Raw genomic sequence first — 13,875 nt, 5'->3', positions numbered from 1 at the left:
ATCGTGTAATCAAAATTTTGAGATAGCTTTTTTGTTCAGCATAATTGAAAGGCTCAATAACTATGTCTTTAGATATAAAAATAACCCCCTACATCCCCTCGGGAAAGGTTTTTAAGTTGTGAAATTTACCCATTGTTTTATTTGCTATTGGGAAGTATGTATACATTGTTCGGGTAGGGAGGGGAGGACCAATTTTCTTCTAGAAATAATTTGCACGGGGATAAATTTTCATGGAGAGAGAAGTTTCAGGGAGAGAACTTTTAATGGGGTGTTTTACGCTAAGTGAATTTGCCAGAATTCCTATACGAAATTTCTTTATATGTCTCGCTTTATCTTTACCAATTCAATTTTAGGCGGGGAGATACTAAAAGTAACTTTCCAGGGTAAATTTTCGCTAGGATTGAATTGTTCAGAGGGTATTTCTTTGGGGAGAGGATTTTTCAGTGGAGGTAGAGCCAGGTATCTTGGCGTTATTTGGAAAACGATCAGAAATTCAATTTAAATAAAACAAGTTTTTTCAAGTGAAAGTAATGACATACATCAAAACTTAAAATGGACATAAATTATTACGTATACAAGGGGATTGTCTCCTCCTCAACACCTCACTCCTTATGCTAAAATTTAAATTCTGACCCAATTCTTTAAATACAACTCCTGAAACACAAGGGTCGTTTAATTAGATAATTATTAACTTTTTTTAAATTGCCGAAAAATTGTTGCGTCAATAGCGAGGTGTTGAGGAGGGGAGCCCCCACCCCATATACGTAACAATCTTTGTTCGTTTTAAGTTTAATGTTGCTCCTTACTTTTGGTTTAAAAAAAAAACTTGTTTCTTTCTCAAACAGTTCGTGGTAATGAATTGTAATAAGGAACGACCTGGCTCAAAAAACCGAAACTTTAAAAACAGAATTTTGATACCAGTAGTTTCATCAAAAGAACCGCATTTTAATTCTGATTCTAATTATATAAGTTTCATCACGTTTAGTCTTACCCATTAAAAGTTACGAGCTTCAGAAAATTTGCCAAATTTTAAAAAATAGGGGAAAACACCCCCTAAAAGCCATAGAATCTTCAAATCTCGCCATCTGATTCAGCGTACCAGAAAACCCTACTGCAGAAGTTTCAAGTTCCTATCGACAAAAATGTGGAATTTTGTAATTTTGCCAGAAGACAGATCACGGATGGGTGTTTATTTGTTTTTTATTTAGTTTTTTGTTTATTTCCTCATGGGTGATCGTATCAACCAAGTGGTCCTAGAATGTCACAGGAGGGCTCATTCCAACGTAAATTAAAAGTTCTAGTGCACTTTTTAAGTGACCAAAAATTGGAAGGCACCTAGGCCCCCTCTCACGCACATTTTCCCCCGAAGTCACCGGATCAAATTTTTGAGAAAGCCATTCTGTTTAGCTTAGTCAAAACCTAATAACTAAGTCTTTGGGGACGACTTAATCCCCCACAGTCCCCAGGGGAGGGGCTGCAAACTTCGAGCATTGTTTACATATAGTTATGGTTATTATGAACCGTGAAGACGTTTTCGGGGACTTTTTCACATTGGGTTGGGAGAAGGTCGGGGGGAGGGGTTACGTGGGAGGATCTTTCCATGGAGGAATTTTATCATGAGGGGAGAGAATTTCCATGAAGGAGGCGCAGGATTTTCTAGCATTATTTTAAAAAAAACAATAAGAAAATAAATATTTTTTTAACTGGAAGTAATAAGCAGCATTAAAACTTAAAACGATCATAAAATATTACGTATATAAGGGTATTCGTCTCCTCTACAATACCTTGCTCTTTAAGCTAAAGCATTTTTAGTAATTTCAACTATTCATTCTATGGCCTTTGTGATTCAGGGGTCATTCTTAAGGATTTGGTACAAAATTGAAGCTTTAGTGTAAAGAGCGAGGTATTGACGAGGGGGCGAAACCCCTCATATACGTAATGAAAATACAAAAATACAGAAGTTCGTTACGTAAGTTAATTCGTAAGGTACATATGTTTATTACTAACAAAAACGTTCATAAAAAAATAAAAAAAAATATTTGCATTTTTAAATAACCAAAAATTACGGGCCAACTAGGCTTCCTGCCCACTCATTTTTAACCAAAATCGTCAAAACTATGAGAAAGCCATTTAACAAAAAAACAATAATATGCAAATTTTGTTTTAATTATTCATGTGCGGTGAGCCAAAATCAAAACATACATTAATTCAAAAACGTTCAGAAATTAAATACAAAAATGAGTTTTTCTTAACTGCAAGTAAGGAGTGACATTAAAACTTAAAACAGACAGAAGCTATTCCGTATGAAAGGGGTTGTCCCTCCTCAGCACCCCGCTCTTTATGCTAAATTTTGACTCTTTGTCACAACTCTACTTTTTAAAACAATAAAAAAATTTAGCGTAAAGAGCGGGGCGTTGAGGAGGGGACAACCCCTTTCATGTACAGAATAATTTCTGTTCGTTTTAAGTTTTAATGTCGTTCCTTACTTGCAGTTAAAAAAAAACTTGTTTTATTTAGTTAATTTATTTAGTGAAGCTTAGAGACAAACATTTTTCTAAGGGCAACGGAAAAAGTATGTCAGTTAAAGTAAAAGTATATAAAAGTGAAAAAAGTAACTAATTACAAAAAATACACAAGACAACAGCCTACTTACAAAAACTAAGATATAAACTCACAGCAATTAGTTCTGTTGAGAAATGCCGAGGCGTTGGACGAATATTTTTTAACAATATCGACAGTTTTGAACTTGGTTACCAAACACCAAAATATTTAATACCCTTAGACTCAATTGTTTATCAAAAGTAACGTATTATCAAAGTAGTTTTTTCAAAGTAAAACATTAAAACTAAAGTTAAGAAAATCAAATAAAATTTTTTAATTCAATATTTTTAACCTGATTTTGAATACTAAAAACCAATATATTTGACACTTTTATACTTCATAACATTAAAAAATTATACCTTTTTCAAAGTGACAGCTAGATAAATACAATCACTCCTGTAAAAAAAAATGATAACAAAAAAACAAAAAAAACGTATCCATTCAGAGAGAAAGTACAAATTATTACCAGCATTCCGCTCAGGAGAAATATTTTTGATTATAGTAACTTCATATATCAGCTCATGGGTAATCTTGCAATGCAAGCAAAAATTGACGGCATATTTTTACCGAAATCGGCCCCCTCATTAAGTTGTTTTCCTTGTGTTTTCTTTAATTATACAAACTTTCTTGTTTACTAATAACAGCACTAATTACCAATAAACAAATACATATTTAGAATCACCATGAAAAGCTGATTCTTTGATTGAATGTTATCAATAGTTAGGTTCTTACACTTTCGTTATTGACAAGGATTGTTATTTACTTACCATTCATTGCTATGAAAAAATTGATTTTTTGTGTTACTCCAACCAAATCATATAGAAAACATGTTTGTGAAAAACTGGAAAGGGGTCCCTCAGTCACAAAGCATAACTTAAATTTTCCTTATGAATTGTCAAAATCTATTGGCATGTAGCCAATAATGGGGCAACACATATTGTGTCCATGGTTTTCCCCTATTTTGCTCTTTAACCTCTGGTCTCCTTATAATTATTTTATAGTCCCAAATTTTCAGGGGGTCATGGTCCCCTCCCCCCCCTTTGCCGCTGTCCATAGTCCTAAAACATCAGGTGAAGGCTCATTCGAGCGGAAATCAAAAGTTCTAGTACCCTTTTTAAGTGACCAGAAAGATTGGATGCTAACTAGCCCTTCTGCCATGCCCCTTATTCCTTAAAGATATTCGATCAAATTTTTGAGATAGTCATTTGGTTCTGCATAGTGGAAAGGTCCAATAACTATGTCTCTGGGGATTACAAGACCCCCCACAGCCCCTGGGGATAAGGTTGTAAGCTATGCAATTTGTCCACTGTTTACATATAGTAGTTGCTTTTGTGAAATTTCTGGGTAAATTTTCCGCGAAGGAGAAAGTGTATTTTCCGGTATGATTTGAAAAACTGCCTGAAATGAAACAAGCAAAACAATTTTTTTTAACTGAAAGCAAGAAGCAACATTAAAAATTAAAACGAACAGAAATTATTCTATATATGAGGGTGGTTGCCCCCTCCTCTGCCTCTCGTCACCTACGCTAAAGTTGGACTTCTTGCCCAATTCTTTAAGAAGACTTCTGAAACACAAGGGCCGTTATATCGGAAAAGAAGGCGTTTTTAAAGTATTAAAAATTCGAGCATAACGAACGAGGTATACAGGAGGGGGCAGCCCCCTCATACATAAATAACTTCTGTTCATTTTAAGCTTTAATAATGTACCCATCTAAAGACAGTTCCTTCCCTAGTGGTGCATTATGGCTAAATAGGAAATTATGACAAATTTCAAATTTCAAAAGCATCAAAGTTCTGAGGAAACAGCTCATTAGAACGAAAATTAAAAAAAAATAAATCTAATGTCCTTTTTGAAACGACCAACAATATTGGAAGGTGGCCAGGCCTCCTACCACACTTTTTTCCCCAAATCGGCTGATCAAAATTTTGTGATAGCCATTTTTTCAGTATAGTTGAAAGGCGCAATAAATGTGCCTTTGGAGATAACATGACCCCCTTCCGGGGGAATCTTCTGCTGAGGAGATATCTCACGGGGAAAATTTCCTATGGAAAGAGAAGTTTCCAGGGGTTGAACTTTTCAGGGAAAATTTTACGCTTGGGGAATTTGTCAGAATTGTCTTTATGTTTTACTTTCTCTTTGCAGACTCAATTTTTCGCGTGGAGATGCCAAGGGCAATTGTCCAGGGTAAATTTTTGCCGGGATGGAATTGCCTAGAGGCTATTTCAATGGGGAGGGGTATTTCTCCTCGGATGAGGAGCCTGATTTCCTGGCTTTATTTAAAAAATAATCAGAAAAAAATTTGTCAACTGACAGTAAGGAGAAAGATTAAATGTTAAAATGAACAGAAATTATTACGTATATGAGAAGGGTCCTTCTCAAAACCTTGCTCTTTACGCTTAAGTTTGAATTTTCTCCTAATTCCTTATGAACGACTCCTGAACCACAAGGGTCGTGTAATTAGAACAATAATAAGGTGTTTTAAAAGTACTAACAACTTCGGTGGTAATAACGAGGTGCTGAGGAAGAGGCCCCTCTCATATAAATAATAATTTATGTTCGTTTTACGTTTGAATGTTGCTCCTTGTTTCAGTTGAAAAAACCTTTTTTTTTTTTAATTCTATCATTAAAAGTTCTGCTTTTTGTTATTATTCACAACTGTTTTGCACTTGTTTTCCAGGGCTAGATGATTTTTCTTCTTCTTTTTGTATATAGTATTTTCTTGGCTATTCTCAAAACCAAACTTATGTCAATGTTTTGATTCAAATTTAAATATGAATGAAAATTATCAATGTTTTTGGTAAAATTCCAACTTGCCCTAAAACAAAGAATAAAATAGGCGTTGGATATCAATATTACCCAGAGTTCGTCACGCAGAAAAGACAGTACCATTTATTTTCTTCACAAGAGGAATCATAAAAGAAGGAATTAATTTTTTGAACATTACGTTCCAGATCAGGGAATAGATAAGATAATTAACCACCTAGATATACATATGGACCTTTATATCTGACAGTTCACGCTTGAAACAAAAGCATAACCTATTCAAAATTGAATCTGTTTTTCAGTATAACGCGGTTATTTCAAATAATGTGTGTTAGAATTCTATATTCAAGGTTCTGTATTCTAATAACTGTTCGACATTCTAATATACTTCTATATTCAAGGTTTTAACCTTGATGTTTCAAGGGATGGGGATCAGTGAGGCTTCAGTTCTACAGAAGGCCAAAAATTAAGCATATTTTCAGTCAATTTATTTGAATAACATTCTCCCTACTTATCCGTCCAAAGTTCCTTATTAGAACTACAATACAAATTTGTTACAGTTTTTGTCAGAAATTCAAATAACAATCCACAATCTAAATTAGATACAGAAAAAGGAAATAAAAGCCTTATAAATATTCATCTTGTTAACCAATAAAAAAACAATGTCAATTAAAAACGAGTAGATATTGACTTAAAAAGGGTTTTCCAAAGAAAAATTTAAATAAGCTTTGATTATAGAAGCTTTTCAAAGAAAATTAAAAAGCTGCAATATACCAAAGATAAGCAAAATAAAGTAATATAATCACTAAAATTTGAAAGAAGTACAGTTCGGCCAAGAATAAACCTATGTAAAGCGAGGAAGTCTAGACTCTTTTATGATTTATCTTATAATTATTTTATGATTTTAGTTTATAAAATTTGTTTTATTGTTGTGCATTTTTAGTAAGTTTGTTTACTTTTTATTTGTTTTGTACTGAATTTTGTTGATGACGCCTGATGAATATATAATTGAAATATTCGGATTGATTTATGCTACCGTGTTATTCACTGTCTTCACAAATTTCCTCATTATCTTCTTTTCTTTCTTGTATTCGTTCTGAGAAACATTAAACCAGTAAGCGTTCCGAAACTTTTTGAGCAACGACATTTATTCCGGGTAAACTTTCTGTTTTTCTGTAGCCCAGCAATTAAAAGTGATGAGAGCCATTTGAAATTGGATAGGTAGGCTCCGAACCCCAGAATGACTTTCACAACAAATGATCGAACACTTACCTTCAGAGGCAAGCAACTAAAAGGCTTCAAAGTTTCATACTTCAGAAATTGCCAATTTCTGAAATTTAGACGCCTGTTAGTGTCTGAACTGAGAAAATCCAGATGTCTAAAATTACTTGGGAGTACCCACATGACTGTGGCTGTGTGGCAACCAAATTTTAAAGACAAATTCTAGGTTCCTATCATAACAGAAGGTAGGCGGAGCTTGGATACGGAGTATATCTCTTAAAATACATCCTCTCAGTCCCATTGGCTGAAGATATTTACTCCACGCTCCTCCTTCGTCCCAATCTTTTCAAAGCCTCCATCTTTACACCTTCCCAGGAACTTCCCATTTCCATTAATTCTTTTTTATGAAATCCCCCGCCCCAGACAAGGACGACCTACTTTACGTTAAGTCCTAGATAGCTGGCGGAAAAGGACGATCTTCGGCAATACGTCATCCTTCATCCGCCGAACGTGCCCTAGCCATTTTAAAATTTCTTTCATTATGTCCCTAGAGAGCAGGATTAAACCGCATTCTTCGCGTAGCCTACTGTTTGAAATACGGTCAGTCAGCTGGGTACCCCTAACAATTCGTAGGCAATTTCTCTGGAAAACATCTAGTAAATCTTCATCCGCTTTTTGGGGCGCCCATGTTTCAGAGCCATGTTTGACCACTGTCATTACTATACCTTCCAATATTCTAATCTTGGTTGGTAGAATTATCTTCTTATTCGTCCAAACTTTTTTTTAACTGTAAAAACACCCTGGGCCTTAGCTATTCTACTTTTGACATCTTCACAGCTCCAATTGTCTTTACAAATACTTAAATAGAAAAACCTGTTTTTTTTAACTGCAAGTAAGAATTGACATTTAAAATTAAAACGAACAGAAATTATTCCGTATACGAAAGGGGTTGTCCCCTCCTCAACTCCCCACTCTTTACGCTAAAGTTTGACTCTTTGTCACAACTCTACTTTTTAAAACAATAAAAAAAATTAGTGTAAAGAGTGAGATGTTGAGGAGGGGACAATCCTTTTCATGTACGGAATAATTTCTGTTCGTTTTAAGTTTTAATGTTGCTCATTACTTGCAGTTAATAAACTTTTTTTATTTAATTTTTGAACATTTTTTAATTAATGCATATTTTGATTTTGGCTCACCGTACATAAATATTTAAAACAAAATTTGCATATTAATTTTTTTTTGCTAAATGGTTTTCTCATAGTTTTGATCGGACGATTTTGATAAAGAAAAGGGGTGTGAGGGGAGGCCTAGATGCCCTCCAATTTTTGGTTGCTTGAAAATGCAACTGGATTTCTTCATTTCTTTTCTTACGAACGTTTTTGTTAGTAATAAACATACCTACCTTACGAATTAACTTACGTAACAAACTTCAATATTTGCGTATATTTATTACGTATATGAGGGGGTTTGCCCCCTCGTCAATACCTCACTCTTTACACTAAAGCTTGTATTTAGTCCAAAATCTTTAAGAGTGACCCCTGAATCACAAACGCCGTGGAATAAATAGTTGAAATTAGTAAAAAAAAAAAATTAGCGTAAACAGCAAGGTATTGGGGAGGAGACGAAGCCCCTTGTATACGTAATATTTCATGTTCGTTTTAAGTTTTAATGCTGCTCATTATTTCCAGTTGAAAAAAAAAAAATATTTTCTCATTGTTATTTTTAAATATTGCTAGAAAATCCTGCGGCCTCTTCATGGAAGTTCTCTTCCCTCATGATAAGTTCCTCCAAATAAAGATCCTCCCACATAACCCCCTCCACCCGACCCATCCCCACCCCAACGCGAAAACTTCCCCCTAAAACGTCTGTACACTTCATAATAACCATTACTCTGTGTAAACAATGGTCAAAGTTTGTAACTTGCAACCCCTCCTCCGGGGAGTGTGGGGGATTACGTCGTCCCCAAAGACATAGCTATGAAGTTTCCGACTAAGCTGAACAGAATGTCAATCTCAAAATTTTGACCCGGTGACTTTGTGGAATAATGTGAGTCAGAGGGGGACTAAATGCCCTCTAATTTTATCAGTCACTTAAAAAGGGAGCTAGAATTTTTAATTTCCATTAGAATGAGCCCTCTCGCGACACTCTAGGACCATTGGGTCGATACGACCACCCGTGGGGAAAAAAACACATAAAAAAAAAAACAAATAAACACGATCAAAAAAAATCCCTGTTTTTTGTAGATAGGAGCTTGAAACTTCTACAGTTATGTTCTCTCATACGCTGAATCTGATTATGTGATTTTCGCTAAGATTCTGTGACTTTAGGGGATGTTTCTCCCTATTTTCTATTTATTAGAGTTTCGGTTACTATTGAGTCGGGTCGCTCTTTACTACATATTGTTACCACGAATTCTTTGACAACTAAGGCACTTCTCGATTATTAACCTAAGTGTAAAAAATTGGTCGAGGCATCCTCTACCTTGTCTACCGCACTGTTCTTCTTTTAAAACTTTGTCTATAAGATCTCTCAGTCTAAACTAAGTAATTTGCTACCTACAGAGACCGAACTAGTCCCTCGATAATTACAACACTCACTCTTATTACCTTTCTTATACAGTGTTTAATTGAGGTTTTCCTAAAATCGCTAGGTGTTTCTCCATTTTTTAGGTGTTTCTCCATACAGTGTTTAATTGAGATTTTCCTAAAATCGCTAGGTGTTTCTCCATTTTCAAAAATTATATTCATAATCTTCAGTAGCTTATTTCTAACCTCAGACCCACCATAATTAAGAAACTCATTTACCACATTATCAGCACCTGGAGCCTTACTAGTTTTTGATTCTTTTAGTACTGTTGCTAATTTTTCCTCAAAAAAAAACTTCCTTCGCATCCAAGGTATCAAAACTTTTCATTTTCCTCTATATCTTTTCCTACGACTGTATCTCGGTTTAGCACATTCTCAAAATGATCCGCCCATATCTCTTTAAGTCTTTCCTTATCACTAAGTGTAGCCCCGTTCCTACCTTTAACTGGGAGAAGTCCAGATTTACTACTCCCTCTCAATTTATTAACATGCTTGTTCATTATTCTACTATTATGCCGTCTAGCTTTTTTAAAGCTAGGGAAAAGCTTTTTTAAAGCTTTTCCCTCTCAATTTATTAACATGTTTGTTCATTATTTTACTATTATGCCGTCTAGCTAATTTTAGATCGAGTGAGCCCTCTCCCGAGCAGTGATATAGTTTTTTTCAAAATACGAGGGGGGCAAAGCTGGAGTAAATTTTCCCAAATTAAGTAAAAATTCAGTGAAAACTGAAAAATTAACCATGTAGGTAAAGATATACTAAAGAAAAATGACCCACTTTTGTGGATCCTTGAATTATGTAGGCTTCTCTTAGTTTTAAAAAGATCTTTGAAGAAACTAAATTTTAGCTGGGGGAAACTGGGGTCTGGGGGGAATCAAGGTCTTTAAGGGGCAGTAGCCCCCTACCCCATAGCAATGAAAGCCCCTGGTCCCGAGTGGCTAAAACAATCCTTTCTATACAAAATGGCCAAGAAAACAATTAAAAATAAATGTGACTTCCCTCACTGTTATATGTACGTATGCATATATCTTTCTCTCTCTCTTTCACCCCTCTTGCCTTCTGTTTTTTTTCTCCCCAGGGATCTAAACATAAACTTTCTAACTGTTTTATATTAACATTGCCAACATACATATACTTACTTTTTCACATCCAAAGCTATAACGCATTAGAAGATTGGCAATAGGACCATCTCCATTTTCCTTCATTTCCTTCCTCAATTGGGTATGCTGGAACAGTGCGTCTTTATCGTGCTCAATTCTTCGTTGAAGGATTCCTAAGAACAAATCCAACGAATGATTGGAGAGAGTAGGCTCCACAACGTTCAAAAGTGTTTTGTTTTTTATCAGCCTCCCTTGAATTTCCTCTTGATTAAGTGATAGCTGACGTTGATGTGAAGCTTCTATAGGAGCTGGACCATTGCTTACAGACTTCTTAAATTAAAAAAAAGAATTATTTTCTATTACGACACTCCTAACTTATATCGGTGCAAGGAAATATAAAGTGGGGTTTATAATGGGATGTAGGAGTCTTGAAGTCACCGCATCTAAACAACAAAGCGGACCAACTTCACCTCATGATGAGCCAACTGTTAAATTCTGGACGTGCATAAAGTAGACCATAAAATAATTTTGAAGAATTCGTCTTCTCTAGTTGAAAGTCAAGATTATATTAATGAGTTCATATTATTTGTTAAAATTATTTTTTAACACTTAAGAAACAAGAGCTAAGAGCTCATATGGCACTTGTGACGAGGCAAGAAGAGCTAAGAGCCAAGAGCTCATATGGTATGAGCTCTAACAAATTCTAAGAATCAATAGATTGATTTAAAAGAAAAATCAGAGGCTTAATGCCGGTCAAGATTTGGAATAAGAGCTCTGAGACAGGATGTCCTTCTAAATATCAAAATAAATTTAAGATCCGATCACCCACTCGTAAGTTATAAATACCTCATTTTTTCTAATTTTTCCTCTCCCTTTATTTTTAGCCCCCCAGATGGTCGAATCTGGGAAAACGACCTTATCAAGTCAATTTGTGCAGCTCCCTGACACGCCTACCAATTTTCATCGTCCTAGCACGTCCAGAAGCACCAAACTCTCCAAATCACTGAACCGCTCCCCCCCCCAACTTCCCCAAAGAGAGCGAATCCAGTACGGTTACGTCAATCACGTATCAAGGACATTTTCTTATTCTATCCACCAAGCTTCATCCCAATTCCTCCACTCCAAGCGTTTTCCAAGATTTCCGATTCCCCCCTCTATCTCCCCCCTATGTCAACAGATCTGGTCGGGATTTGAAATACGAGCTCTGAGACATGAATTCCTTCTAAATATCAAATTTCATTAAGATCCGGTCACCCGTTGTTAAGCTAAAAATACCTCAATTTTTCTAATTTTTCCAAATTAACACCCCCCGCTCCTCCAAAGAGAACGGATCCGTTCCAATTATATCAATCACGTATCTATGACTTGTATTTATTCTTCCCATCAAGTTTCATCCCGATCTCTCCACTCTCAGCGTTTTCCAAGATTTCTGTTTCCCTCCTCCAACCCCCTATGTCCCCGGATCCAATTCGAGTCGAAAATGGAGCATCTGAGACATAAGATCCTTCTATATATATCAGGTTTCATTAAGATCCGATCACCTATTCGTAAGATAAAAATACCCCAGTTTTTCACGTTTTCCAAGAATTCCGGTTTCCCCCTCCAATTCCCCCCAATGTCGCAGGATCTGGTCGGAATTTAAAATTAGAGCTTTAAAGCACAAGATCCTTCTAAAGATCAAATTTCAATAAGATCTGGTCACCCGTTCGTAAGTTGCAAATACCTCATTTTTCCGAATTACCCCCCCCCCCCCCCAACTCCACCAAAGAGAGCAGATCCAGTCCGGTTATGTCAGTCACGTATCTTAGACAGGTTTTTATTCCTGATCTCTCCGCTTTAAGTATTTTCTAAGACTTCCGGCCCCCCTAACTCCCCCCCTCAATGACGCTGGATCCGGTTGAGATATAAAATAAGAGATCTGAGTTACGAGGTCCTTCTAAATATGAAGTTTCATGAAGATCCGATCACTCCTTCGTAAGTTAAAAATGCGTAATTTTTTCTAATTTTTCAGAATTGACCCCCCCCCCCCCAATAGAGCGGATCCGTTCCAATTATGTAAATCACGTATCTAAGACTTCTGCTTATATTTCCCACCAAGATTCATCTCGATCCTTCCAATCTAAGCGTTTTCCATGATTTTAGGTTCCCCCACCCCAAACTCCCCCCGATGTCACCAGATCCGTTCGGGATTTAAAATAAGAGCTTTGAGACACGATACCCTCTAAATATCAAATTTCATTGAGATCCGATCATCCGTTCGTAAGTTAAAAATACCTCATTATTTCTAATTTTTCAGAATTAACACCCCCCCCCAACTACCCCAAAGAGAGCGGATCTGTTCCGGTTATGTCAATCAGGTATCTAGGACTTGTGCTTATTTTTCACACCAAGTTTCATCCCGATCCCTCCATTCTAAGTGTTTTCCAAGATTTTAGGTTTCTCCCTCCCAAATCCCCCCTTAATGTCACCAGATCCGGTCGGGATTTAAAATAACAGCTCTGAGACACGATATCCTTCCAAACATCAAATTTCACTAAGATCTGATCAACCATTCGTAAGTTAATAATACTTCATTTTTTCCATTTTTCCGAATTAACCGCCCCAAGATGGTCAAATCGGGAAAAAGACTATTTCTAATTTAATCTGGTCTGGTCCCTGATACGCCTGCCAAATTTCACCGTCCTAGCTTACCTGGAAGTGACCAAAGTAGCAAAACCAGGACCGACAGACCCACTTGCATTGGTGATTTCTCTTTTCGTTACATATATATATATATATATATATATATATATATATATATATATACTAGCTGTTGGGGTGGCGCTTCGCGCCACCCCAACACCTAGTTGGTGGGGGCGCTTCGCGCCCCCCCCAAGCCCCCCCGCGCGCGTAAGTCGTTACGCGCCATAATAGTTACGCGCCATTGTAGTTGTGTCCCTATGTCCCACCTGTGAATATAGATATATATATATATATGGTTTTAACTACGTAAAACTTGCGAATATACAACATTCTTTGCTGTCCCATTGTCTTTGCATATAAATAGATTGTCAGGTTATCCCCCTGTTTCCCCCGGTGTCCCCGTTGTAGTTGTGTCCCTGTGTCCCGGTCGTCATTTATATTCCCTGTGTCCCGGGTCCCGGTCATCATTTGTATCCCGGTGTCCCGGTCTGTATATACATTCGTTTTTTAGTTTTGTTTTTCTCCTTTATTTTTTTCCTTTTTTTTTCTTTTTTAGCTTATTTAGATTTTTAGATTTTTTAGTTTTTTTTATTAGTTTTTAGTTTTTATTTCTTTTTAGTTTTTTTGTCCCGGTCGTCATTTATATCCCCCTGTTTCCCCCGGTGTCCCCGTTGTAGTTGTGTCCCTGTGTCCCGGTCGTTATTTATATTCCCTGTGTCCCGGTCGTCATTTGTATCCCGGTGTACCGGTCTGTATATACATTCGTTTTTTAGTTTTGTTTTTCTCCTTTATTTTTTTCCTTTTTTTTTCTTTTTTAGTTTATTTAGATTTTTAGATTTTTTAGTTTTTTTATTAGTTTTTAGTTTTTTTTTCTTTTTAGTTTTTTTGTAGTTTTTACCTTCTTTTTAGTTTTGTTAATTTTT

General features: G+C 36.1%; 1 protein-coding gene across 1 annotated transcript in view; it reads right to left on the bottom strand.

The window, feature by feature from the left end:
- LOC136027141 (uncharacterized) overlaps positions 1 to 13,875 on the bottom strand; it is a 122,722-nt gene that overhangs the window by 96,457 nt on the left and 12,390 nt on the right. Inside the window, exon 2 of the mRNA XM_065704108.1 lies at positions 10,310 to 10,600. Within this exon, the coding sequence (XP_065560180.1) occupies positions 10,310 to 10,600 (291 nt within the window). The remainder of the gene's footprint in view (positions 1 to 10,309; positions 10,601 to 13,875) is intronic.

This window comes from Artemia franciscana, chromosome 5, assembly GCF_032884065.1.
Source record: "Artemia franciscana chromosome 5, ASM3288406v1, whole genome shotgun sequence".
Lineage (NCBI taxonomy): Eukaryota > Metazoa > Arthropoda > Branchiopoda > Anostraca > Artemiidae > Artemia > Artemia franciscana.
Note: the sequence above shows the minus strand (reverse complement) of the source record. Positions and strands in the feature narration are given on the sequence as shown.